This window comes from Hevea brasiliensis, chromosome 4 (genome assembly GCF_030052815.1).
Source record: "Hevea brasiliensis isolate MT/VB/25A 57/8 chromosome 4, ASM3005281v1, whole genome shotgun sequence".
Taxonomy (NCBI): Eukaryota; Viridiplantae; Streptophyta; class Magnoliopsida; order Malpighiales; family Euphorbiaceae; genus Hevea; species Hevea brasiliensis.
The window spans coordinates 2,870,714-2,897,803 of record NC_079496.1 but is presented as its reverse complement, the minus strand read 5'-3'; the positions used below and the strand labels follow the sequence as shown (position 1 = coordinate 2,897,803).

The window sequence follows — 27,090 nt, the reverse complement described above, 5'->3', positions numbered from 1 at the left end:
ATTATTGTTCAGATACGGTGCAGAGACGACGCTTCTCCCAAACAAACACAGATATCCACATCCTATTGTTCTTAAATTTATTTCATTTATCTTCTCTTGAAAAATACAGGGACATAAGATTGTTTAGCATTGCCAATTAAAAAAAATATTTTTTAAATATATTAATTAAAAATAGTAAAAATTAATTTAAAATTAAATTTAAATAATAAACTAATTTTTTTAAAATAACATTTAAAATGATATTTTTTTGAAAAGCACTTTTTTTTTTTTTTAACCCGTAAATCTTAAAAGGCAAACTGGCGCATAATAGCTTTCACAAATGAACCTCAGGACCTAATATCGATTTACGTAAAAGGCATGAAATTAAAACAACCCTTACCCAAAGAAATGGTGCAGTTTGAACTATAAATATTGTCCATACTGTTCCAATTTTTGAAAAAACTGTGTTTATTTCAATGTGATTAGACCTTAATTAAAAGTGGCAAATAACAAAACCCTTCCTAATTATTCCCCATTATCACACAACAACAAAACAGATAATACATGAGCTTAAGGTCAGAAGGATTTGAAGCAAGGCACAAACATAACTTATAAAGAATTTTGAAACTAAACAAATAACCTCTTTTTCTGTCACTTGGAAATGCCATCAGTTTTCTTGATGCTTAGGGTCTGTCAGAAATGTAGCCCCCTCTGCTAAAGCTTGAGGCAGCTCAGCTCGATCTAATACAAAAAGAATGTACATAGCAAGCTATCCACAGGAGACATTTTGGATGCAAAGGCTCATTTTAGCATCTAAAGTCTGTCTGTCAAACATCTGCGGATAGACACTGCAAATTTGTTAACCTGGTTAGGGTGGAGGAGGATGGCACAGACTCCCAAACAAACAGCAAATGTGGCGATTAAAAATACTGCAGGGCGAAACTTCATGACTCTGTTAGAAAAAACGAGACTACATGACCTGTTTGGCCTTTCCTTGCCAAGGTTCACATTCACAACAACCTCTTTACTCAAAAGTGGAGTCCTGTCACTAGCAGATGAGTTTGCCATCACTCTCAACTTCTCATTTGAGTTTTTCTCCAAGTCCTGAAAAAGAACAATGATTTTCTATGAACCCTCAAGGGAATGAAGAATAAAAGTACCAGCTGTTGAAATAATATGGAAAGGAGACAAATTTTCAGATAATTTGAAAGCAGACTACCAAATAAAAATCTCCTAAGCACAAATACTACTTGAGAAAATTTTTGACTGATCCAAAATAGGATTTTTATTTTGACAGGAATAAAAAGCAGCAGGATTGCTAATTTAGGTAGAAGAAGAATAGGGGAAAAAAGGAGAATGAAAAGGAAAACCTTTATAAAAAGAAGCCAAGCCATGTGAAACAACTTCTAGATCTCAAAAAACTGAACCTAATTCCAAATTCCAAAGAAATAATAAGAAAAATTCACCACCCAAAGAAATCACAAAATCACTGATAAATGTTCAGGGGCTGAACTTTAAAGCAATGTCTTAAAGGCTGGAAGCTTAAAAATCAGAGTAAAGTACCAAAAAAAGAAAAAACCCCATGTGATTTACCACTTTTTTAAATATGGGTTTGCTTCGTGACAAGTCAGAAGCTTGTGTTTTGTTCCATTAAACAACTAGCAGCCAAATGCACTATCGCTATTAAAATTGCTAATGAGGCAAAGGCAAAATAATAAAAAAATATTTTAATTTCTTGAGAAGTCATATTTGATTATTTAGATGTTTTGAAAAAAAAATTAACAATTTTTCATAAAAATAAAAAACGTATATTTTTTTATCAATTCCCCCTGCCACCTCAGCAATTTTAACAATGTTAATGCATTTGGTTGCGAATTGCCAATGAAGCAAGACACTGACTTCTCACCCCAAGGAAAAGAAAAAAAAACCCACACCTCCACTTGAAAAAGCATTAAACCACAAGATATTTTTTGTACTTTAACCAGAGTTCCTTTTGACCCTTGCTTTGTTAGATAATGTTTCCATTTTATTTCAAAAAGATATCAGCATCAACCACCTCACAATCAACAATTCAGTAAGCAAATTGAAAAAAAAAAGGATCAAATTCACGAGCAATTGGTAAGCTTTTCTCAAAGCAACAGCTATAGACAAGAAAATAACCCGGATGTACAAACACTCACCTCATTGGTGAATGGAGCAACTGATGGCATGTCAGTTTCAGAACATCTTCTAAAATCCCTTTCATCCACATTATCACTTTGCTTAACCTTTTGATGAAGAATATCACTGGCACCATCCATATATTTCTGTAATAGGCTCATCTCAAAATCACTAATGCCATACATTACCCTTGTTTTCTCCATTTCATCCACTATGATTTTCAGATTCTGCAAAATTTTAGCCAAAATGGCAGTTGATTCATGGTGTAGCAAAAAATTCAATAAGGAATTGAGTCTTTGAATCTGTGAAGAGCTCATAATTTGTTGTAAACTTTCTGTTGAAGGCTTCTTTAGTAACCATGCTATATCCACAACTAATTCTGAAAAAGCCATCTGTCTACGTGCAGAAACCTCACACTGTGAACCACTCGACAGTTGAGATGAATCTAACCTATGCTGAATTATTTCCATTTCAGAACAAATTTCTTCATTCCCAATAAGCACAGGAATGAAGTTTGATAAGCCACTCTCGTTTTCAATCTGCAAAACACATTTACAGGTGATAAATCATTTCTAGCGTGTCAAAACTTACATGGATAACTATAATTCTTTTGCTTGTACAAAATTAGCAGCATCTAATTACAGGTTCCAGTTTCCACAGATTCAGAATATAGACTAATGTTATCAGCAACAGCCAAAACATATCTAACTAGAACAGGAGTGAAGCCAGCATTTGACGTTAAGAGGGGTAAACTTTCATGGAAAAAAATTTGTATAAGGGTCTGCTCGGTTTAAATTTCGAAACCAAAATTAGACTGAATGTTTTTTTTTTTTTTTTTTTCTAATTTGGCTCAATAAGAAATGGATATTTGATTCACTTTGTGGCATCAGTGCAATTGAAATCAATAATTCATTACTAAAATATAAAATTCATTTCAATTCTAGATAACTTACGTTTGCTATAATTTCATAGTTAAAATTCATTTATTCTTACTTCTCTAAAATATCTTAAATAGTAAAAACCAATTTCTTTTGTTAAATTGTTTAATTGTTAAACTCAAAGGTTTGAGACAACAATATATTTATGAAATTATTAGACTGTCAAACTAAAAATAAGTTTTATCCACTCCAAAAATGATATTAAGAGTGATAAAATGAAATTATAACTAGTGTTTCTTGTTAGCATAATAAAAGAAAATCTAACTAAAAAAAAAATACTAACATGTAAGAATTATAATATCATGATTTTTGATAATTTGAAGAACTAAATATAATAATTGATATACCCAATTATTATACTCAACTCAACTCAACTAAGCCTTTGTCCCAAAAATTTGGGATCGGCTATATGGATTCACTTTCTCCACTCTAAACGATTTTGGGTTAAGTCATCAGAAATGCGTAATACTTTTAGGTCATGTTGTACTATTCTCTTCCAAGTCAATTTAGATCTACCCCTTTTTTTTCTTTCTATCCTCTAACCTGTGCTCTATTTGCCTAACTGGAGTCTCTGTATGTCTACGTTTCACATGACCAAACCGCCTCAATCTTCCTTCTCTCAACTTATCCTCAATTGGCACTACTCCTACCTTTTCTCTAATACTCTCATTATGGATTTTATCTAGTCTAGCATGGTCACTCATCCACCTTAACAGTCTCATCTCTACAACTCTTATCTTAGACGCATAAGGCTCCTTCAGTGCCCAACATTCACCATCATATAACATGACCGGTTGTATAGCTGTACAGTAAAATTTTTCTTTCAACTTATTGGGAATCTTGCGATCACATAAAACTCCCGTGGCATGCCTCCACTTCAACCATCCGACTTTAATCCTATAATTAACATCCTCCTCACATCCCCCATCTACTTGAAGGACTGAGCCGAGATATTTAAAGTGATTACATTGGGACAGTATCACTCCATCCAAACTAATTCATTCCCTATCACCAGTTTGGCATTTACTGAACTTGCAATGCATATATACCCAATTATTATAAAAGTAAAATTTGAATATATATATATATATATATATATATATATATATATATATATATACAATTCAACTCAACTAAGCCTTTATTCCAAGAATTTTGAGTCGGCCATATGGATTTTCTTTCTCCATTCTAAACGATTTTGGGTTAAATCCTCGGAAATGTGTAATACTTCTAGGTCATGTTTGTACTACTCTCCTCCAAGTCAGTTTAGGTCTACCCCTTCTTTTCTTTTTATCCCCTAACCTAATGTGCTCTACTTATCTAACTGGAGCCTCCGTATGTCTACCCTTCACATGACCAAACCACCTCAATCTCCCTTATATATATATATATATATATATATATCACAATAACATGATTTAATAATATGGCTTTTAGCAATTTCAAAGACCAATAACCATTACAATAAATTATCTAATCATTAAAATTAATAAAACTTTAAAATTATGATACAAATGATTAATATTTTTTATATTTTATTATATTTACAACAAAAATTAAAATTGAGTGTATAGAAAACAAATTTATAAAATAGATTTGGGTACTTACAAAAATACATAAAACTACAAAAAAAATTTTTATTTGAGAAGTTTGAGAGAAAACTAAATACAAAATTACTCATCTTATTCTCAGATCCCACAATTGAATTTAATTTTTTATCCTTCACTTTGTTTTTATTTGACTTTGTTCAAAATTTTCTAACTTTGTTTCTCTTTTCTATGAGTTGTGATTCCAAAATACAAACGAAAATATAACTTTTAAGTTGTTTTTTTATATTACAAAAATGGCAAAAACTAAAATATTTGTCTTTTTATTTAAGTCAAAATTTAGTGGGGTCAAATATTAAATTTTAAGGGGAGAAAATTTCAAATTTAACATTTTCATAAGTATTCTTTTTTTTTTTTTAAGAAAAAAAAAAGAAAAGGAAAAGGAGGGGGGAATTCTGCTAGGCGTGGCTTCGCCACTGACAAGATATAATTTTACATCTCACGAGAAGTTAAAATAAAAAAACATCTGCACTAACAACACCCTAGAGAATCAGATTTTCTTTTTTCATTAAACAATATTTCACTGCACATAAAAACTATCTAAAGAGACATGTAGATCAAAAGGTCCTGCAAAACTGCAGTCATTGCCAAATGCACTCATTGTGCAACAATGACAGTACCGAAAACGAAACATCAAAAGGGAAGCTCAAGACTCGTACCTCAATAAATGCAGGACCAAATACATTTGGCTCAACATTAGGAATAAATATCTTGCACAGCTGATGGTCAAGGCCAGAACATCCTTCAGTAGGACCATGTGGTAACGCAACACAATAATCATATGCAAGATATTTCCCAGCAAACGACACCAGAAGCCTGCCATCACAAAGGTCTTTATTATACTTCATGTTTTATGTGTTGCATATAATGCGCTAGAAACTCCCTACTTATTAATGACATTTTCCCTTGAACTGAAATTCAACCAAGCAAAATCTATACATTTTCTAGAAAAATTGAAGGGTGGAAAAACATAAGGAACTGCCAACGACAAACACTATAAGCAAACAAGATACTAATACAAAGCTAAAAAAAAAAGTCAAATAAAACAGGCATAGAATATGATTTGGGCTTAGTAAGTTTGAAGGCATTATTCCTTACCTAAATTTGGGTTGCAAAAGATTACTTCCACAAGCAACAAACTCTATGGGCTTCCCAGCCTCAAAGCATGTAGGATGAACATAGTGAAGCCTTGGGGCTTGCCCTTCCAAGTTTACTTTCATCACTGAATTTCCATCTATTTCCATGAAAAATTAAAACATTAAAGAAAAAGATTGACCAAATAATTAAAAAGATTATTGAGCTAAATCAATTAGGAGGTCTTCAGGTTAACCATCTTACCAGTAACTTGACCTAGCATACCTAAGAATTAAATTTCCCACTTACGGTGCAATTTGAAATACACATGCATAAATTTCAATGGACTTGATTGAGCCATTGTCCAAGTAAGTTTATGTGCTAATCAAAAACAAAATAAATGAAAAGAAACAAGTTCAACCTTAAATCAAAATGCTTAGAAAATGTATGAACATCCATAAATTCAAAGGAAATACATACAAACCAATTGAGATCAACAACACAAAACAAAGCAGATCAGAAACAATCAAAGTTAGAAAGTCAACTATACACTCAGACAAGATAAGATGATTGCAGTAAGACCTTTTCACTGTTGATATAATTGGGATACGATTGATTTCAGTAGTTTTCTTTAATATAGGATGTCATTGTCAATGCCTCCAAGGAGACAATCCACAGTTTGAGCTAGGGAGTTCCTAATTGGAAAAATTAGGTTCAACACTCATTCAAATGGAAATGGGGGAAGATGTAATGGTTTTGAAATGAGGGAAAGCTACCTTCATTTTGTAACATGACCCAGATCCAGTGAACCTCCTATGGACCATAAAAACAGAAGCACATAAAACACTATTTTAATAGTATCTAAATGACCACAAAAGACATGTATGGCTTTACTCTTGTCGAATTCTGCCAGCTTAAAGCCATTAGTAAAACTAAAGAAAAAGGAATGAGGAAGAAGAGGACAGGGAAAAAAGAACAGTACAAGCATCACAATTACTAAAACTGATGCCATACACATCAAATAACACAGGAAAATGAAGATGCTCATGGTAAACATAATTCCAAAACCCTTCCAAAAAATAATTCTGTAAATCTCTTTAGTTCCCCACTTCATATACAAGGTTGCATGAAGTAATCCTTCAAAAAGCAGAATTCCCATAACAGCAATATGTAAAGACAGTGCCAAAGGAAAGCTACTCAGTTCAGAGAATTAGAATGACAACAATCAGTAGTTAACGAGCTACTTGAATTAAAGATAGATAGCACTGTGAGATAGAAAAAGATGATGTTAAACATCCAATGATATCTTACCTTTCATAACATGGAAGATCATGTTGTTCAGATAAACTAGCATTGGGCTCCTCTTGGACAGCATTTTTCCAGGAGTGATAACAAAATCGTGCACGTATGATACAGGGTCTTCCAATAACTACTTGATGTGACAAAAGATTGAAGTTAAATTATGTAGATTCTGCTAAGAATTGATAAAAGTACTAAATAGAAATTGGCAACAGGAATAAGACTTGTGACAACCTACTATTTTTGAATAACAGATTAATTCATGATACAAATCTGACATCTACAGTTGTCTTTGCATTTGTGTATTTAAAATACATTTGTTTTTACACTTGTGTATGTGCAGAAAATCAAATAATAAGGACTAGCTGTAGTAGTAGTTTTGTTGATTCACTAAGTAGTGAAGTCTACGATAAGTTGATTCACTAAGTAATGTAGTATTTTCAGAGTAGGATCCACAAATGAAATGAACATTGCAAAATCTCAGGTGCAGAAGTATCATGAGACAGATGCAAAGTTAATAAACGGCAATGAATTTTTTTAATCATAGAAGATATAACATAAAAGGAATCTAGTCAAATTATTACCTTTGCCCACATAACCGTTGGCATTGAAAGAAATGCAGTCAAGATTGTACAACCAGGGCGAATATATCCCTCCAATTCAACTGGCATACTGGCCAACCATTCAAAAATCTGTAAATACAATTAACCATATATCAACCAATTCATAACATCCTTGACCATCCAAAAATTAATTACCCTTCAAATACTAAACTGCAAAAATTCTTTAAAATACTTGGTGTCGAAGCCTTCTAGGGAATTCTGCAGGATTCCAATCATAAAGCTTGAACGATATCCGGCCTGTTGGGCACTACAACAAAACTTCATGTCAATTTTAGATGTGGTGCTGGTTCTTATATTTGCAACAAACCTACAGAACTAAGCAAAAATACAAACGAGCAATGCAAGATGTAGAGAACGGAGTGAATCAATGGAGACCCACCACAGACGAGTAAAAACTCTTATTGTCACAATTGAAAGGAGAATGCGAAAATTTGGAATCGTCTTTCACTCCAACCTTTGGGGTTCCAACAGATAAACCACTATCGCTATTGAGATTTTGGGAATTGGGACCAGAGTGAAGGCTAGAAACATTACCATCTTCAGATTCAATTAATGCTTCTTTCTCAACTATCTGACAATCTACATCATAGAAGATCACCTAAGGCCACCAGCCAAAAAGCATATTTATCAAAACAAATTTATTTAGTTTAAACTCATAAAACCTTTTCCAGCTTCACCATCACAAGCAGTATCTTCTCTAAGTAAATCCCCTTGAGGTTCCTTATCAACAGCTCCTTTAGAATCATGGGACTTTCTTCGCCGTCTATTGTTGTGACGCTCTAATTTTCTTCTACAACTCCGTTTGCCTTCGTCAAAATCTGACAGCAAGTGAAACCTACCCAAATAACAGAGGGCCCAAATGAACAAAACACAACCCATTTAATTCAGAAACAAAATTCAACGAACCTTGAAGAAAATTTGGGTAAGAACTAACTTCCCACACTGCTGACAGTATCTCTTGTTCTCCCCATCAAGTACAACAGCACTAGCATTAGCGCAGCGTAAACAAACCCTGTGCCTCTTATGATATCCTTTAAGCTCGCCAATATCTGCCTCGCACTCAGGCACTTGACACCTAGCAACACCCACGCTGGACCGGGTCGTTCTGACCCGCTTCTTCCCAGGTACAGCCTCCTCTTCTAACTTCTCGTCAAGCTCTGGGCACGCGCAGGGGACCCTTCCCGCAAGAAAATTGGAGCAGGTCAACCTCGGGTCGCGCTTCCTGACGCGATCCGGAACTGGAGCTGTCTCAATTTGATTGACTTCAATAGTAGTTGAAGTACCGACGGAATCGAACGATATTGGGAATTGATCGTCCACCGTGAAGTCCAACAGATCTCCCCAGTCCCAGAGAGCTGAAGACGAAGGGTCTTCCGACACAGGCGGGTGAATTTCCATATCGTGAAACTTAGGCCGAAGAGCTCCGGGTGAAGGTGGAGGAGAAGGTCCCATAACGGCGGAGAAAATCCCTAGATATTTTAGGATAGGTAAGGTGGCGTTTAGGAGAAGTAACAGATAGAAATTGGCCCGGTTGTTAAGCGATGGGTAAAGTTCAGTTTGGCTTGGAGGGCTAGGGAGTCGTCGTCGGAGGAAAACAAAATGAGGTTATTGTGGCGACATGGAATATTACTCGATTGTTGTCCTTAGAATAGCAATTCCACGCGCTTTCTTGAGACGGGCCGCTGCCAAATATAGCTATAATCAAACTGAGGACTTGACCTGTTGTATGGAAAATCTTAAAGCAACTTCGTATTAATAAAAAAATAATTTAATTTTATCCAAATAATTTAATTTTATTTAATTAAGTTTAGGACTGAAAATGATTTGTTTATAATATTAGTAAGTGGAATAATCTTTTTTTTTTCGGTGGACAGTTAATGGAGTAATCTTAACGCTGATCCGATTGATGCTTCAACGGTGGGGGCGGCGTGGAATAACGGACAGTTGGTGGAGGTTGCGTGTAGCGGTGGCGAGTGGGGGAGGACAGATGAAGCATCCTTGTCAAGAAGAACTGAAGCAAAGTAATGACGACATATGGTGTCGGCCTTTCGGTCTTTGGAAAAGTTGCATTCAGTAGAGGTACCCGTTCTCCGTTGTGTTCTCTGTTGCGTATGACTGCTGCGAGTGGCCACCGCCTGTTCGCGGTCCGAACAGATTTAAAAAATAAAACTGTGTTTGAAAGTTAACATGATTACTAAGTTATAATAACTCTAAAAGAACCGAATTATAAATTTTCTTAAATTTGGTGAAATTCTATGATTTAATTTATGTATTTTTAAAAAATTATATATTTTATTTTAAATATTTAATAATAGATAATATCTTAAACCCATTCCTATAATTTTTAAAAAATATTATACATATATTTTTATGTAATGAAATTTTATATTTTTTATTAATTTGATAAATTTTTTCTAATTAACTATTATTAAAAAAATAATAATTTACAAAAATCTCATAATATAAACCGTAAAATTTTATTAAACTATTTTATTTTCTGTTATAAAATAATTCTACTTATAATAAAGCCAAATAACCATATAGTACGCGTTAAATATAATTTGTACTAAACTTTCTCCTTCGGCCATGCATTCGAGATGAGGTTGATCGGGAAATGGAGCTAGCGTCAAGAGGGATCCATCGCCATCGAAATCACGTCCGTTCGACATCGATAACCGCTGGAATCACGCTAGAAGTTGCGGTGTTTCTCTCTCTCTGTGTGAAGCAGTCATTGTCTCACTGCCGCCGCCTAAACTCACCGTTGTTCTTCTCATTCCCGTCGCCAGTGCTCGTAGAGATGGTGGGAAGCTTCAGCAGCCGCTGGGTCTTGGCCAGAGAGGTGGGAAAAGTGTTGGATGGAAAATGAGAAGAAAAGAAACGGGTTGGCCAAAGAAAATGCAGGGGGCCGAGTGGGGACGAACCGGGTCGGATAAATGGTCCAGGTTCATTCCATTCAACACTTCGCTTGTTTTTATTAATTGCAAAATAACTTAGTTTCGTGAGTTAACTTTATTATTTAATTAATATTATATTCAAAACATAAATACCATAATAAAATAGTAGTATAATTATTTTATTTTTTACATAGTCTAATAAAAAAAAATAATAATAAATTTTATTACTAAATTTTAACTCATCTGCTCAATTCAACTATATTTTAAGCAAAAATCAATGTTTTAAATAATTTTTTTTGAAATCCAATTATTAAACTTAATTAAAATTAAATTAAATTAACAATGTTTCCGCAGTCGATTATTATCCAGTGAATTTTGAATTAAATTATTTTTTTTAAGAAAAAAAATTAGGAACACCCATAGCCACAGAATAATTATTAGATGAATTAAAAATATTAAAAAATAATATTTTTTTCATAAAAAATAAATTATTTTTATAATATAAAAAATAAAATTTATATGATTGTAGTCGGTGCATATGCATTGGTTACACTAATAATTTCTCTATTGCCACGGGATAGGATATTTTTAGACTAAGGTTGGATCATTTTCTTTTGGGCCGTAGACTTCAATCAATAGTCAAAAGCCCATAATCATCCAAACAAGGACTAACAAGTAATTCCGATATTTACCTCGCTCATGGTACACTCTTTCTTATTTTCTCTCTCTCTCTCTCTAATTATCGAAACCTACTAAGAAACCCTCTCTAGGTTAGGGTTTTTCTGAATTCTGTTACAATGCCGAGGTACAGGAGCCGAAGTAGGAGCTACAGTCCCCGTCGTAGCAGCAGAACCCCACCACGTGGCCGGAAGCACTACTATGAAGATGAAGATCCCCGTGATCGCTACCGCGACAGCCGTTCTTACCGCGAACGCCGCTCCCCTGCTCCATCTGGCTTGCTTGTTCGCAATCTACCTCTTGACGCCAGGTCCCCTCCCCTCTCTCTTAATGTATTCATCCTTATGGACATAAGTGCATGTGTTTAAGTTTGTTCTTGAATTTGTATATCTGCTGATTTTTTATTTATTTTTATTTTTATTTTTATTTATAAAGGAAGGGGAATTTACTGGCTTTTGGTTGATATACCTAATCCTTCTTAATTAGTTTCATGCTGATAGAAAAGGAGAAATAAAGTTTAATTGATTATTTTACAAATTTGCTAGCTAAGAGTTGAATTTTTTGTGCACACTTGTGTTTAGTTTTCTTGGACTGTAAGACTTGCTGATTATGTTGTGCAGGCCTGAAGACCTTAGGGTTCCTTTTGAGAAATATGGACCTGTGAAGGATGTATATCTACCAAAGAATTACTACACTGGGTATGCTTGTTTGTTCATATGAATCTGTTTGTTCTAATTTTTTTTTTTTTCAGTACATGTTGATATTGGTTCCCGTTTATGTACTCCATCTAATTTTGTTCCGGTGTTGATGTACCTTGGCGAGGAAAGTAATAACTCAATTGAATTAAATAAACAAGAAATTTGAATTAAGAAAAAGAAAGGAGAAAACTAATATTAAATAAATAGGAAATAAGTAAAAATAAGTGAGAACACTCAAAACACAAGAATTGAATATAGTCAGGTGGTAACTCTTTTGGTATTTTTTGATTTAACTTGCAACAAAGTAAAAAAGCATTTGGAGTTTTGATGCAAATTAAGAACAAAACAAGAAAGATAAAATGATAAGTAGGAGAGATATTTTTTAATAAGTTTAGAATGTCACAATGAATCCAATCTTTAAAGGTAGACGCATAATGATCCTTGTGATAAGTCAATTAATTTGTCACAATCAAACTAGATCGATAAGAATTGAAATTTAGAAGCATAGTGCTAAGTAGTGTTATTAAAGGTGTGAGAGGCGCCCAGGCGAGGCGAGGAGCCGCGAGGCGCCCCTCTGCCGCCTCGACTGGGTCGCCTTTCTTGGCATTACTAGAGTCGACGCCTCTGGCTGGCGAGGCGAGGCACCAGGTAGGCGAGAGGTGTCGCCTTTTTCAACCGAAGCAGAAAAATAAATCAATTATTTTACTTATTGATTGGTTGATTATTTAATATGGGTATTGTTAATTTAATGGTAATGAATTTATCATTTACCTATTATTATTGTTAATTTGATTAGTTTTGCTTTTTATCTTGTTAATTAGACATTAGTTCTCATTAGTTGTTTTTTTTATATAGTAAATATTATTTTTTTGTTAATTTGATAATTTTACTTTATGTTCTTATTAATTAATTAATATGAGTATTGTTAATTTATTTGTAATTAGTTTACTTTTTAATTGTTATTCTTGTTAATTTATTAGTTTTGCTTTTTGTCTTGTTAATTAGTTATTTATTTTATATAGGAATTGTTAATTAATTGTTAATTTGATTATTTTATTTTTGTTCTTGTTAATTAATTGTTTAATTAATATGAGTATTGTTAATTTGTTTGTAATTAGTTTACATTTTAATTGTTATTCTTGTTAATTTAATTAATTTTGCTTTTGTCTTGTTAATTAGTTGTTTATTTTATATAGGAATTATTAATTTATTGTTAATTTGATTATTTTACTTTTTTTTTTGTTAATTAATTGTTTAATTTATATAGGCATTGTTAATTTGTTGGTAATTAATTTACTTTTTACTTGTTAATCTTGTTAATTAGTTGTTGGTTTGATTAGTTTTACTTTCTTTTCTTGTTTTATTAATTAGTTGTTAAATTTATATGGGTATTAGTTGTTTTCTCATATTCTTTCCACCTTATATGGTTGTGATGAAAATGAAAGGTTTTAAAATTGATGAAAATTCTTGATCCTCTTGTAGGCACATTAAGTGTTCACTTTATTGACTGCAAATGCAAAGAGCAGTGGAAGTATACCATGTGAAATTTGAAAAATATATGAAGTGTTTTCACATACTCATGCATCTTCATTGTATGTTTCGATGGGAAACCTTTTGAAGCTGTATTTGGAAAACTGATTTCTATTGGATAATTACAATTTGAAGGTTCATCTTGCACTGATTCACTCCTTCAAATTGCTTAAGCTATGGATCTATCTTGACAGCTATTGGTCCAATCTGTTTGCACTCACTCTTTCTTTTTAGTTGTTTCTAGTGATGCATTTCTTATATGTGCCCCCTAAAACTGGATATATAAGAAGTGAACTGCAAGCTAGATTTCATATTCTGTTAATGCCACAAGTTTTGTTATGAACCCTGGCTAACATTTATAAGTGGATTGAACATTTTCTTTTAGCCAATGCAAAAATTCTTTATGTTGCTGATCTCTCCTGCTTTGTGTTTTCCTATCTGGTTTTGAATGCCTTTAATACTTTTTGTGTTATAATCTTTTGTTGTTGTAATCTGAACTGGTAGGGAGCCACGGGGCTTTGGATTTGTGAAGTACCGTTATGCTGAAGATGCAGCAGAAGCAAAGCAACGTATGAATCATAAAATTATTGGTGGACGTGAGATAAGAATTGTTTTTGCTGAGGAGAACAGGAAAACTCCTCAAGAAATGCGTACAAGTGCCCGTATTAGGTGTTACAATTGTTCTCTTTGCCTCCTTGATTCTTCACCATGTTTCTATTTTCTATCCTCTTTCTGATTCTAATTAAACTTTTACTTTGGCAATTGCCTGACTTCTCTCTTGCATTCTCTATTGAACTTTTACCTCAGCAATTGGCTGAACTCTCTTGTCCATTCTCTAGCTAAATATTTCTGTGTTTATATTCAGTGGTCGATATGGAGGTAGCTATAGAGGGAGAACACCACCAAGGTCTCCAAGACGCCGGCATCATTGTCAGTTCAAATTTTCACTTTGTCATTTAACTGAAGTTTCTGATAAGATATTCAAATTTTTATGTTTTTCTACTTTTATCTAAAGTTGCATGCAATAATATGGAAGCGAGAACTTTTATCTTTAAAATTTTTGCTGAATAGTGAAACGTTGTTTCTTGGTTGGCAGCTTACTCACATTCACCTTCTCCAGCAAGGCATGACTCAAGGTTTGATTTTATATGCTAGAAGAGTCTTTACATTCTTTGCACTTCTGTTAGTGCTTATTATTGACATTTCCTATCTTTCCATGTTATTCCTTCTAAATGTTATAGCTTTATCGTTAATTTGTTGTCTTCTTGCACCAAACACAAGATAGGGCACTATCTGTCTTGGTCTGGTCTTATCCCATATTATCTAGTAACTCACATGAAATGCAACCTCTGAGTTGTGGTTGGTTTTCATTTGTGCAAAAAATTGAGAAAATCCCACAGCTCTAATGCACTGCAATAAAAAGGTTAAAGTAATACCTGGTGTTTTTGCCTTGATGACCTGCTTTGCTTTGATGATTTGAACTTTGTGTGTGGCGCAGAATGTATGGTATGTCTTCCCATGAATATGAATGTTATCTGCTGGTGGCTTTGTTGATGCAGATAGTAAAGTGAAATGGGAGACTTTAACGACTTTTGGGTTAATAAAGATTAACGACAAAAGTCAAAAGTCAAAGTGATGGACCACATGACTATTTTTCACTGAAAGACTCTTCTTAAGTGTTACCCATAATGTCACCTTCACCAGCTATCATCTACATTTTGCGGTGGCTTTCCTATTCTTTGACTTTTGGTTTGTGAGGTTTGCTAATTAGCTAAACTTGGTCTGAGAGATAATTGGATCACAGGGGTACTTTATTTATTCTCTTCAATAACTTTTTAGTAAGGAAGTTTTTTAAGTTTGATATCTTGTTTTGCATATACTATCCAGTTAAAGAATATAAAGCTTATAGTTGGGCAAAGAAAGAAATCATCCTCAAAGAAGGAAAGCTATTCAAAGTTTTACTGGTAGAGATATGATGGCATTGCCCAAGAAAATGATAATTTGAGATTTTATAAAGTTGGGGCAAAGAGAGCTTTGAAGTTATCAGATGCTGATCAACCAGTATACCTTGTAGAGCCCAACTCTCAAAAGTGTTTGGATTCAAGTATCATAATTTTGTTCAGAAACCATGAAAAAGGTGCAGGTAAAGGTCATATTTTGATTAATTAGATTTTCGCTGAAGATGTAAGTATTATTTTTTTAACTTACTGAAGATGTAATTAGAAAATTTAAATTCTTTATGAATACACCATTTATCTGTCATCAAATGATGAGTTTGTGATGAAAATGTTGTTTTTATGGTTGTCGCAAATAGAGAAAGGTTTCAGTTTATGGTGGAATAGACGATGCTTCTTGTTTTTGTGTTACATTCAGCTAGGTTTATTGTTGATTAGATTTTTTATTTGTCTCTTTTGCATCTGTCTTTTATGCTAAACTGATGCAGGGATCTTGGTGCAAGGAACTATAATCTCTCTCCAGGGAGATCCAGGTCAATTTCACATTCTCGTTCTCCACGAGATGAGATGGACTATAGGTTGAACCAGAGGTTTTCAAGCCCAAGGCAGAATGTTCGGAGCCCTCGTGATGAAGGAGACTATGCATCTGCCAGGTCAAGGAGTCCAAGGGGTAATAGTCGCAGTCAATCGAGGTCACCTTTGCGGTCGAATGGGTAAAGTATCTCATTTAATCTCTGTTGTGGTTGTGAGATGCAGTGTCTAGCTAATGTGGGGTGATTATGCTTCTTATGGCAGCATGTTTTGGAGTTAATGGTTCCAATATCGGAATATCCTTCGACATACTGTTTAGTCTGAATCCTTAATTCTCAAAGTTCTTATTTGAATGGCTTCCTTTGGAATAAATCATTTGCAAGAAAGGAATTCAATAGAATTCTCTCAAAGTCATGGTTGATTTCTATTTGTTTAAAATGAACAATTTTTTAAGTTAAAAAAGAATTTGAATTTTTTCATTCCAAACATGAGAATTAAACTCAACTCAACTCAACTCAACTCAACTAAGCCTTTATCCCAAAAATTTGGGATCGGCTATATGGATTCGCTTTCTCCACTCTGAACGATTTTGGGTTAAATCCTCAGAAATGTGTAATGCTTCTAGGTCATGTTGTACTACTTTCCTCCAAGTCAATTTAGGTCTACCCCTTTTTTCTTTCTATCCTCTAACCTAATGTGGTCTACTTGTCTAACTGGAGCCTCCGTATGTCTACGCTTTACATGACTAAACTACCTCAATCTCCCTTCTCTCAACTTATCTTCAATTGGCACAACTCCTACCTTTTCTCTAATACTCTCGTTACGGACTTTATCTAGTCTAGTATGACCACTCATACACCTTAACATTTTCATCTCTGCAACTCTTATCTTAGATGCATACGACTCTTTCAGTGCCCAACACTCACTACCATATAACATAGCCGGTCGTATGGCTGTACGATAAAATTTTCCTTTCAATTTATTGGGAATCTTACGATCACATAAAACTCCCGTGGCACGTCTCCACTTTAACCATCCGGCTTTAATCCTATGACTAACATCCTCCTCACATCCTCCATCTACTTGAAGGACTGAGCCTAGATATTTAAAGTGATTACTTTGGTGCATTATCACTCCATTCAAACTAACTCCTTCCCTATCACCAGTTTGGTCTTCACTAAACCTGCAATGCATGTATTATGTGTTCGTTCTACTTAACTTAAAACCCTTTGACTCTAAAGTACTTCTCCAAATTTTTAGCTTTCTATTGACTCCTTCTCGTGTCTCATCTATCAGAACAATATCATCCGCAAACATCATGCACCAAGGAATACTCTCTTGTATATGTTTCGTCAGTTCATCTAAAACTAATGTAAAAAGGTAAGGGCTTATGGCTAATCCTTGGTGTAATCCAATTGAGATTGGAAAATCTCTTGTGTCCCCTCCCACTGTGCGCACAATAGTAGTTGCTCCTTCATACATATCTTTCAATACTTGTATGTACCTAATAGATACCCTCTTTTGTTCTAACACATTCCATAAGACCTCTCTTGGAACACTATCATAAGCCTTCTCCAAATCAATAAAAACCATGTGTAGATCTTTCTTCACATCTCTATATTTCTCCAAACATGAGAATTAACCAAAAAGAAATTAATTGAATTGAATTCTAGTAAAATTCTACATTTCAAACAAGGGGAATATGTTCACAATTTGAAATGTTTGCTATGGGAGGATAAGGAGTTCTGCTTACTGCCTCCCAAAACTATCATATAGGAAAACCATACTGAAGAAAGGGTTATTGGATTAGTGTGTATTTTTGCCTTGGTTAATCTTAAATGGTGCTGTAAGTGGAATGTATGCTGATGAACCTTATCCATTCTTTGTGATCATTTTATCGTGTAAATGGTGATCATGTTTTTGAAATTTTTAATTGCAGTTCTCGCTGATGGCTGTTGCAAGTGATGTGGCTATCTTGCGCTGCTCTTGGGGTTTGCATCAGAAAATGTAAAATTGAGCTAGATGTATTGTCGATTTGGACCTCACTCGTGGATTGCCCTATTTTGTTTTGTTGTCTCTCTTTATCAGTCATATGTCATGATCTTAGCTGCTTCTGTGTTGCTGACTCTGTCGTTGGATTGGTGATGCGGGAATTTGCAATATCTATGGTTCAATTGCTTTGTGCTTGCCAGTTTTTTATTTTTATTTTTCATTTTTATCAAGTTTTACTTGCCAGTTGGATGTTGAGTATCATGCGTTTTTTTTTAAAGGTAGAATGAATTGAAAGCCTAAGAAGCCATAGTAGAAGTTACAAATAAGACTTGTCCCCAGGGATTAAACAAGCTAGAAGAGTCTTCGAAGGCGTTGGAGGCTAGAGAATGGGCTGCCTTATTAGAACATCTTCTAACAAAGGAGAACTGAACATGGTTGAAGCTGGAGGACGAGATAAGAAATATCATTTACGATTGATTGAATTTCTAGAGGTGCTGGATTAGGGCTGAGCAGAATTCGATTCAAACTGAAAAATCGAATTGAATCGAGTTAATTCGGTTTAATCGGTTCGGTTCGGTTCGGTTTTAATTTATAAAAATTTTGATTATTTCAGTTCGGTTCGGTTCGATTTTGAAGAGAAAAAAATTGATTGAATCGAATCGAATAGTGATTTATATAGTTAAATCTAATCGAATTGATTTTTGAATTAATTTATTTTTATGAAAAATTTATGAATTATATTTAATTATATATATATTAATTGTTTAATTTCATTGATTAATGATTATTAGGTTCAAATCAAAGTCAAAATTAGATCAAATAACTTGAAAATTAAGTCTAAATTAAAAAAGTAATTAAAAATCAAACCGATCGGTTTAAATCGAATCGAATTGAAATAAAGCGGTTTGGTTTGATTTGATTTTTCATCAATTTCGGTTCGATTCGATTTTTAAAATTGACTGTTCGATTTTTATAATTTAATTCGGTTCGATTCGATTTGAACCGATTGCTTATCCCTATGCTGGATTCCCTTGAAGAACTGTAACGAGCGTTTGAGAGTCTCTCTCCACAATAATATTTGACAGACCTTTGGATTTTGCAATTAGGCAGGCCTCTAGAAAAGCTAATTTCATGAGTAAGCGGTTCTCAAATAACAGGGAACTTTCTGCAAGAGCAACCAGGATGTTGTTCCAAGTGGTCCCTAACTAGCGCTGCCTGAACCTTGGGAGGCATTAGTTGCAGCGTCGAAATTTAGATTGACCAGACCAATAGCGGGGGCTGACCAAGGAGCCTCTAGGTGGTTAACACTCAAGGAGTTGGTAGCAGGAGGGATGACTGCAGAGAATTCCTCAAAGTGCGTTAAGCCAAACCAATAATCTCTCGAGTAGGGCGAACTTGAGGAGGAGGGATGACTGCAGAGAATCATGCGTTGATGGTGTAGATAAAGGTTTTTCTAGAATGTCCAATTCGTCTGCTGCATCGCATACATGGATGCCGTATGTATGAAAAATTAATAGCTTGAGTACACAACTTGAGCTTATTTTAAGTTTTAATTTGAAGTAAATATTAATAAATTGAACTTAACCATCAAGATATTTGGTTTGGGTTGAATATATTTATTACAATTCTTAAATAGGTAGTGTTTATATATTATTCACTAAGGATAGAATTATTGGTAGTAAAATTTGTAATATTAAAAGTAATAAAAAAGTTAAGGAGTATTTTTTTTTTTTATCAATTTACAAATATATATATAAATAAATATAGATAGATGAATAGGCTATGCTGTATAGAAGTAAATTACTGCAGCCTCTGAAGGCCGAGTACCATCCCAGAAGCGAATCAGCTAGCCATTGCCCAACTGAAGTTAAGCCCAAAGTGCCGTTTCACATGTAACAATTTTAATCCTTATATCATCAGCTCTCAGACGGAACTAGAAATTCACTCATTAGTAAATAATAATAATAAAAAAAAAAGTAAAATTTTGATAAAAATATAAAATATTACTAAATTTTTGATAAAAATATTATGAAAATATTACTAAAATTTTGATAAAATGTAAAGATCAAAATAAAAATAAAAATATTGATGGAGAAAATAATATATTTTTTAAAAATATATGTTAAAATTTATAAGTAAAATTTAAATTTTAAAAATTTTAGAGGCACAGTAATTTTTTTTTAAGAAAAAAATTAAAATTTATGAATGAAATTTTAATCTTAAAAATTTTTGAGAGGCTAAAGCCCCCCAAAACACAAAGCAGTTCCGCCCCCAATTGCAACTCCAATAATATTCGCTCAAATGAACTTCATTTATCCTGCAAAAGACAGCAATTTGGTAGCTGTGATGGAATCATTCTGCTATTCTCTGGCCTTGGAAGTTTAGCGTTGGTCCTTAGCTCTTTATTAAGAAAAAAAAAATCTATGAACTAGCTGCTGAATGAACATATTAAAGTAAAACCTATTTGAAACCAAAATTCAAACCATCTGTTTACTGTAAAAGCAAATAATGATCAACAACTTCAATGCTTAAAAAGGAGGCAAGGTCCCATCTTTTTTTATTTGAAGCAATTCCTAAAGAACATTTTGAACCATACAAAATGACGATGATTTGTGTCAGGAAACCAGAAACAACAACAGTATTTGCTCATTGCAAACTGTCCTAATTATTGTAACCAAGGCATTATAATAAGTTCAGTTTGCCAATCATTCCAAAGGGCATGCTTTCTCAAATGCTTGCTGCTCTTTGCGACACAAATCAAATTCATTTGTATGATAATACATGCAACCAACATACGCATCCATCTCCTTTGTGCACCTCTGGTGAAGATCTTTCAGCCTGCAGTGCCAAACATTGAAGAATTCAGATATGCAACCAATTATTCTTTTGTGCATGTCATGCGTGGTTGTGACCTTGTGTGATGAAACAAGTTCTTGGAGTTCCTGTGCGAGCTTAATCTGATAGAATATTATATAGATTTTTTTTTTTGGGTTAGTAGATAAATTGTTTATTAGCATATGCAATAAGAATTGTAACTTAGTTCGACCTAATGCAATCGAATTTCAATCTTCAACTGGTTGGAGTTGGCACATAATACAACCACAAATCATGTAAATTTAATAGTCGACTAAGAAGGAAACGTAAAACACAATCAGAAAATGGAGAGTTTGCAGTATGAATTGCTCAAAAACTTCATATAGAGCAACTGAATGACACGGATTGGGCAGGGCGGGGGGCAGGGAGGGGATGGGGGGGTGGGGAGAGTGGGGGAGGGAGGGAGGGAGGGGAGGGGGGTGCGGTTGGGGAGGAGGGTGGTATCTAGTATGCTGCAGAAATATCGTTCAACAACACATACACAAAGAAGCATCCTGTATGTAGCATCTGCTTTGCTGCAGATTGGCCAAGATAAATTGCTGAGGCATTCAAGATTAATAATCTACTAAACAAGGAGGAAAAAAACTAGGAATGAGAGAATTTCCCGCTTCTTTTATAAGAGATAGGGGAGAAAATAAAATTGCACGTACTTGTACTTATTTGTTGATGCTTGGAAGTAATTTACGAAGAAAAAATGCAGTGGAGATAGGGGAGAAAATACAATTGCAAGTACTGCAACTAATTAGTTGATACTTGGAAGTAATTTATGAAGAAAAGATGCCGTGGAGATGGGCGAGAAAATACAATTGCAAGTACTTTAACATACTAGTTGATGCTCGGAAGTAATTTAAGAAGGAAAAATGCAGTGGACTGGTTAAAGCTGCCTCCAAATATAAGAATTTTTAGTCGGATATATTGCTTAAAACAGTGTCATGCATGGACTTTAAAAAGCTACAACTCAAAACCCTAGTCCTTATAACTTATGATACATGGACTTTAAAAAGCTACAACTTAAAACTCTAGTTGTTATAACTTATCAAACATAAATTTTATAAAGCTTACTTTAAGTTTTTATTCAATTACCAGAATGTTAAGGTTTCTAAATCCTTAAAGAGGATGACAAATCACTATTTTGAAGCTTTACTCATAGAGGATCCCAATATCAGCAACCCAAAAAGCTTATTAATCCATACACTAAAAACTGATAGCACTTAGAGTAGCCCTTAGCCCTCTGGTGAAATAGCAATCGCGGTTCAAGGATGTGAATGTGAGGTGGCAGATGAACCTTACCATTACATAATATATTATCCAATTGCAGTCCTGTAATAGCCTAGATTATGAGAGCATGTTGTTTAGTCCTACTACTTGTTGGAACTAATATATGTGATGAACTTAATGGCTGTCAAATTCATCATGCCAGCATTTTTCCCAGAGACTGCAAGGCAAAGACTTATATACACGACTTAAGAAGAAAAGGCATTCATTGTACTCAAAACTGTTTCAAGTAAAAATGGAAAGTGCAAGTTTAACGATTTGATGATCCTAATGAGGGTCGAGTATAATTTTGCAAAACTGGGAATCTTTAAGTTACCAACTGGTTGATACTCATGGATTCTATAAGTCAAATTTAGAATTTAATAACAATGTGTTTGCCCTACAGCAATTCAGACATGCAATTCAATGTATCAATAGATATTATTATGTGTGAATATTGACATACAAAAAAAAAAACAACAAAAAATAAACCCTATTTTATAAGAAACAATTAAATAGCAACAACCATAGTTATTAAAGGCTCAAGGCACACTAAGGCGCTAAGGGGTCCTGGAGCCTATGCGCAAGGCGCAAGGCGAAAGCGCACGCCTGAGCGAGATGAGGAGCAAAAAAAAAAAATAAAAGTAAAATAAATATGGATATTCCATCAAACTTCAAATAAGATAAAACTAAAAATAATAATAACCAATAAGCATTCAAGTACTAAATTATTAAAACTTTAATAGTCTTTTAATCTTTCATAACTAAAGTTAAGAAATTATAAAGTAACTATATCTTCTTCATCTTTTTCCACATCTTCATCCTCTTAATATTCATCTTCGAAATCAATATCTCCATCATTTCTCTCACATTTAAGAACTAAAGGAGTATTAACTTTTTTTTTTGAAAAAGATAATGAGTGGTAGTGTTTATAATGAAAATATGAGAGGTTTGTAATCTTGAATATGTTAGTTTGATGAGATTTTGGTGACTAGTTATCACAAACGATGCTAATTTTGAAAACTTCTATGTCAACAAATTTCGAGTTGGGTGATGTTACTTTTTGTCAATGGAAGCACTCGCCGAATGTAGAAATAAAAAAGGTGCATATTTCTAGCCTTGCGCCTGTAACAAGGCGCATGCCTAGGCTCGTAAGGCGAGGGCCTGATTAATGTTGTCCGCCTTTCTCCTGTAGAGGCGCTAGGACTGGAGCCTAGTGAGCCTGGAGCCTCATGCGCGCCTTAATAACTATGGCAACAACTTTAGCTCCAGAAACAACAATCAGCTAGCCAAATGCTAAATTAAATGATCATTATGTGACCTCACTGCAAGAAAAAGCAACCTTGAAAAGCTGATATCTCTTTTCCGATATATAAATCAAACTCAGAATCATGGATAAGACATTGAAGTCAGCATTGGAAAATTGGAAAATGAAAACCAAGAAAAGAAAATAAGATGAACCCGAAAGCAGAAAATATCTCACATGGATGAATCAAAGAACTGGTTTTTACTTGATGGTACCAATCCCACCACAGTTTCATCATCTGAATAGAACCCAAAACATGAAGAAAAGGAAATCCTTCACAATCTAACAAAAAAGGATTTTCATTTGAACTTTCAGTCCAACAATTCTTCAGCCCAACCAAACAGAAATACACAAACAAAATCTATAAAACAGTGAAAAAGTAATGGTTCAATAGTCGAAATACTGAAATTTACTTTAGACATGACATTATTAAAATATGCAACAACTAATAATCCAAAATCAGCTGCATAATCTAAAATAAAAAAAAAAAGTGAAAAAAAAAGCACAAAAACATAAGATTGCTTACAGGCCAAGGACGCAGCGAGTGACTTCCTGGCCCTTATCGAGGCATTTCTCCGGGTTCGGATCCTTCTTCTTGCACTTGAGGAACGCCACATTCTCCTGTAAGCATCTCGCCGATATGTGCTTTGATGATGCCGTCAACACCGCAGATGTGGGGATCGGATTCCCCGTAGCGTCCACCGCACTCGCCATCTCTAATCGATTCTATAAATACTAAGAAGAAAAAAAAAATTTAGTTGTTTTCTCAACATTTCCTCATTTTCTCACTAATCAAACAGAAAAGTGAAGGGTTGAAAAACAAATTGACCAAAACTTTTTCTTTTTTCCCTTTTTCTAGAATAATTGTACCTCCTCGTTGCTACTGAGAAACAGAGAAACAGCTTTGCGAGTGATAGAGAAGGGAAAGGAAACGAGATCGTTTAGGTGCTGAGAAATCAGTGAGAAAGACTGGGTAATGCTAATGTGCGCCGTTAGGTGGAGGATAGGATAACATGACACCTACTCGAAGGAAAACATCTCAGTGAACGAGGACATTTGTGTCATTTTATAGGATAGAAAAGATTGCCACTTTACTCGCTCCGCTTCTTCTAGGGTTTTGGGTTTTTGTTGCTGAGCTGTTCTATCTCTTGCATTTCCTTGGTTTATCGGGTGCCCTTTTGTTCACTCGTTGTAAGAAGATTGGCTAGTGAGTTCAAATTCAACTTTTCTTTTTGAATTGATTCATTGATGGAAATTTTCTCGAATTCTCTGTTTTTGTTTCCACTGGTTAAAGTTTTTCTCTCGCTGCCAACACAGCATTGGGTTTTATTTTCAGATTGTTGCTGACTCGCAGGAGTAGCAATTCTTTATTTCTAGGTACCCATTTGTTGTGATAATTATGCCAATATGGAGCGAGGAGTTTTGACGTGCGAAATTGATTCTGGGTCGCCTCTGAGACTTGCTCAATAGATGCTCGATAAAATGACCAATTGAGATTCATTTTTTGTGGACGTCTTTTATATGGTGTTTGGAATTGAGATTCTGTCTAATCCCTCAAATTTATTGTCTTAACTATTTTGATATCATATCTAGATTCAAGACCGTCTGTGCCCGGTAGGCAAATTTTAGGTTAGAGATGAGAAGCATGTTATATATTGTCTACGATGGATTTGGATTCCAGATGCACACTTACGCATACACTTATCAGTGATATCTATTGTTTCTAATTGTAATACGAAAAATATATGTTCTTTCTTTAAAGCACGTGTTTACACTGTCTTGGTGGCTTTATCTTGTGTATGCAATTAGGAATGGGTGACAAGAAGAAGAAGACGTTCATGTTCATCCGGCTTGTTTCAGCTGCTGGGACTGGATTCTTCTATGTTAAAAGAAAGAGTTCTAAGAAAATTACTGAGAAACTTGAGTTTCGGAAGTATGATCCTCGGGTGAATCGCCATGTTCTGTTCACAGAGGCAAAAATGAAATAAGGGGAAAGCATATGTGATGGATCATCGTTGTTATCTACTTTATTTTGGCTCAATATACTGCTGCTGTGGACAAGTTTCAAATTAAGTAGAGCTGAATAAGTATTTGTTCATGTGTTTGTGTTATTTGTCTTCCCCTCATCCCCCTCCTAGTTTTTGAGTCATGCGTGTCTCAATAGATGGCCTAATCTAGTTTACAAATTCACCTTTGTTTCACTTGTTATACTCATTGAATGATTCTTGTGAATGGGATTTTATTGTGCATTTGATAATGAGCATGTATATTTGCATTTTATCACTTGGAGGATCCCATGTGTTACAGTTATGGATCCATGTATCCAGCTTTCTGGTGCTCTTGTTCAAATTCCTGCTCTATTCCCTTTGAAAGGGCTGACCCCCAAATGAGGAAAAAAAGGTTTAAGTTTTTATATATTGGAACACCATCAAGAATGGTGTGAAAGTTCTTTGAATGCTTGTTTAGTCTCTAAAATGATGCATTTTTCATGCTGTTTGTCCTTATGTAGTAGTTTTCGATTTCTGCATCATGATAGATAATTTCTGGTTGATGGGTAATGTGATAATTTTCAAGACTGAGCTGTGAGCCGCATTTTACACGCTAGAAAGGACATATGATCACTAGTTGAGCAATTATGTACTTAAAATAAATGTACGTTGCGATTTCTATTTTCCTCACTTTCAGAGCCACAAGGGCCACTGCACTCCAATTATGGTGACAATAAATTTAAATACTTTGCTTAAATTTTTTTTTAATTAAAAAACAGTTTTGTTTACATGTATCAATTTTTTTAAAAAAAAATTAAAAACAGCTTCAACTTATTTTTTCTTTTTTTTATTGTTTTTCTTTTTTTTTATTGTTTTTCTTTATAATAAAGTTGTGTTTTCCTACAGTTTCTAAATGAATAATGATAGACTTTGTTATAATTAAAATTATATAACTTTTTCATAATTAAAATTAAATAATTATTTAAAAAATATTTTTTATAATGATAAAAATATATATTATTATTATAAAATAAATGAATAATATTTATTAAAAATTTTGAATGCAAAATAAGTTTTTCAATTATTTTATACTAATTTATTTTTTTATCATGAAATATGATTTTTAAAAATTTTTTGAATTAGAAAACTATTTTCTCTTATTAATGGATGAATCTAACTCCAAAATTTTCTATATAGATATCATTCTTACCGCTATTAACCAAATGAAAATAAAAAGAAATAACTACCAATACAAATTAGTAATTCACTTATTGGGGATATTCATTATTTCTCTCTAATATATCATCAAAGTTGCATGAAATGACAAGTTAATATAAATTTAATAAATAAGTCATTAAAAAAAAATCACACTAAGTATAACTATTGTATATATAATTTTGCCTATCCCTCTTATACTTGCTAACTGTCAACAGTCTTCTTACACTAATTAATGACTAGCCAATGAAGATGACAAGATGCAAACTAACTACTATTAGGAAGAACCCAGCTATTCTCTTCATTCTTGAAGATATACTAAACCATAAATAGGAAAAATGAAGCACAATGACATTTGCCAAACTACCCATTACCCAACCGAAAACAAAAATGAGCACCAAGGCGGAACTTATTTAAAAGCCCATTAATTGAATAATTGACCCCAACAATGTCCGTTGGTATGTAAGATATGTTTTTATTACTTATCTATCTATC

The 27,090-nt window shown here is 33.8% G+C and overlaps 4 protein-coding genes across 8 annotated transcripts; 2 read left to right on the top strand and 2 right to left on the bottom strand.

Annotated features, from left to right (window-relative positions):
* Positions 1–486: 486 nt before the first annotated feature.
* On the bottom strand, positions 487–9,878 carry LOC110631930 (squamosa promoter-binding-like protein 7). Of its 3 annotated transcripts, none has more exons than XM_058145019.1 (10): positions 8,615–9,878; positions 8,343–8,515; positions 8,060–8,259; positions 7,832–7,917; positions 7,642–7,729; positions 7,070–7,187; positions 5,783–5,918; positions 5,344–5,500; positions 2,160–2,678; positions 487–1,083 (listed from the first exon to the last, which is right to left on the bottom strand). In XM_058145019.1, the coding sequence occupies exons 1-10, from the start codon at positions 9,130–9,132 to the stop codon at positions 793–795; spliced, it is 2,286 nt and encodes a 761-aa protein (XP_058001002.1). In that variant the 5' UTR covers positions 9,133–9,878; the 3' UTR covers positions 487–792. The 3 variants fall into 3 exon arrangements, with proteins under 3 accessions (XP_058001002.1, XP_058001001.1, XP_021635653.2); XM_058145018.1 differs by having other exon boundaries at positions 7,642–7,749; positions 7,853–7,927; positions 8,615–9,873; XM_021779961.2 differs by having other exon boundaries at positions 7,642–7,749; positions 7,853–7,917; positions 8,215–8,259; positions 8,615–9,872.
* Positions 9,879–11,224: 1,346 nt separating this feature from the next.
* On the top strand, positions 11,225–18,157 carry LOC110631931 (serine/arginine-rich SC35-like splicing factor SCL28). The gene is made up of 7 exons (XM_021779962.2): positions 11,225–11,562; positions 11,873–11,950; positions 13,985–14,149; positions 14,346–14,410; positions 14,577–14,616; positions 15,924–16,148; positions 17,906–18,157. Exons 1-7 carry the CDS (start codon positions 11,372–11,374, stop codon positions 17,913–17,915), a joined length of 774 nt encoding a protein of 257 aa, XP_021635654.2. The 5' UTR covers positions 11,225–11,371; the 3' UTR covers positions 17,916–18,157.
* A 2,326-nt stretch (positions 18,158–20,483) lies between these two features.
* LOC110631935 (NADH dehydrogenase [ubiquinone] 1 alpha subcomplex subunit 8-B) lies at positions 20,484–24,106 on the bottom strand. The gene is made up of 2 exons (XM_021779970.2): positions 23,919–24,106; positions 20,484–20,796 (listed from the first exon to the last, which is right to left on the bottom strand). The coding sequence occupies exons 1-2, from the start codon at positions 24,104–24,106 to the stop codon at positions 20,664–20,666; spliced, it is 321 nt and encodes a 106-aa protein (XP_021635662.1). The 3' UTR covers positions 20,484–20,663.
* A 354-nt stretch (positions 24,107–24,460) lies between these two features.
* Positions 24,461–25,593, top strand: LOC110631936 (uncharacterized). Of its 3 annotated transcripts, none has more exons than XM_021779971.2 (3): positions 24,464–24,599; positions 24,710–24,769; positions 25,202–25,593. In XM_021779971.2, the coding sequence occupies exon 3, from the start codon at positions 25,204–25,206 to the stop codon at positions 25,378–25,380; it is 177 nt and encodes a 58-aa protein (XP_021635663.1). In that variant the 5' UTR covers positions 24,464–24,599; positions 24,710–24,769; positions 25,202–25,203; the 3' UTR covers positions 25,381–25,593. The 3 variants fall into 3 exon arrangements, with proteins under 3 accessions (XP_021635664.1, XP_021635663.1, XP_058001000.1); XM_058145017.1 differs by having other exon boundaries at positions 24,469–24,599; positions 24,729–24,769; XM_021779972.2 differs by lacking the exon at positions 24,710–24,769 and having other exon boundaries at positions 24,461–24,599.
* Positions 25,594–27,090: the final 1,497 nt, after the last annotated feature.

Excerpts from the sequence above, each read along its gene's own strand:
- LOC110631936 (XM_021779972.2), top strand. The coding sequence starts at position 25,204 with ATGGGTGACAAGAAGAAGAAGACGTTCATGTTCATCCGGCTTGTTTCA.
- LOC110631930 (XM_058145018.1), bottom strand. The coding sequence starts at position 9,132 with ATGGGACCTTCTCCTCCACCTTCACCCGGAGCTCTTCGGCCTAAGTTT. Across the intron at positions 7,188-7,641 it reads CAACGGTTATGTGGGCAAAG|TTATTGGAAGACCCTGTATC; the intron begins GTAATAATTTGA and ends CACATCAAGTAG. Across the intron at positions 2,679-5,343 it reads TTGGTCCTGCATTTATTGAG|ATTGAAAACGAGAGTGGCTT; the intron begins GTACGAGTCTTG and ends TGTGTTTTGCAG.
- LOC110631931 (XM_021779962.2), top strand. The coding sequence starts at position 11,372 with ATGCCGAGGTACAGGAGCCGAAGTAGGAGCTACAGTCCCCGTCGTAGC. Across the intron at positions 14,411-14,576 it reads TCCAAGACGCCGGCATCATT|CTTACTCACATTCACCTTCT; the intron begins GTCAGTTCAAAT and ends CTTGGTTGGCAG. Across the intron at positions 14,617-15,923 it reads CCAGCAAGGCATGACTCAAG|GGATCTTGGTGCAAGGAACT; the intron begins GTTTGATTTTAT and ends AAACTGATGCAG.
- LOC110631935 (XM_021779970.2), bottom strand. The coding sequence starts at position 24,106 with ATGGCGAGTGCGGTGGACGCTACGGGGAATCCGATCCCCACATCTGCG. Across the intron at positions 20,797-23,918 it reads ACTCGCTGCGTCCTTGGCCT|GCTGAAAGATCTTCACCAGA; the intron begins GTAAGCAATCTT and ends TTGGCACTGCAG.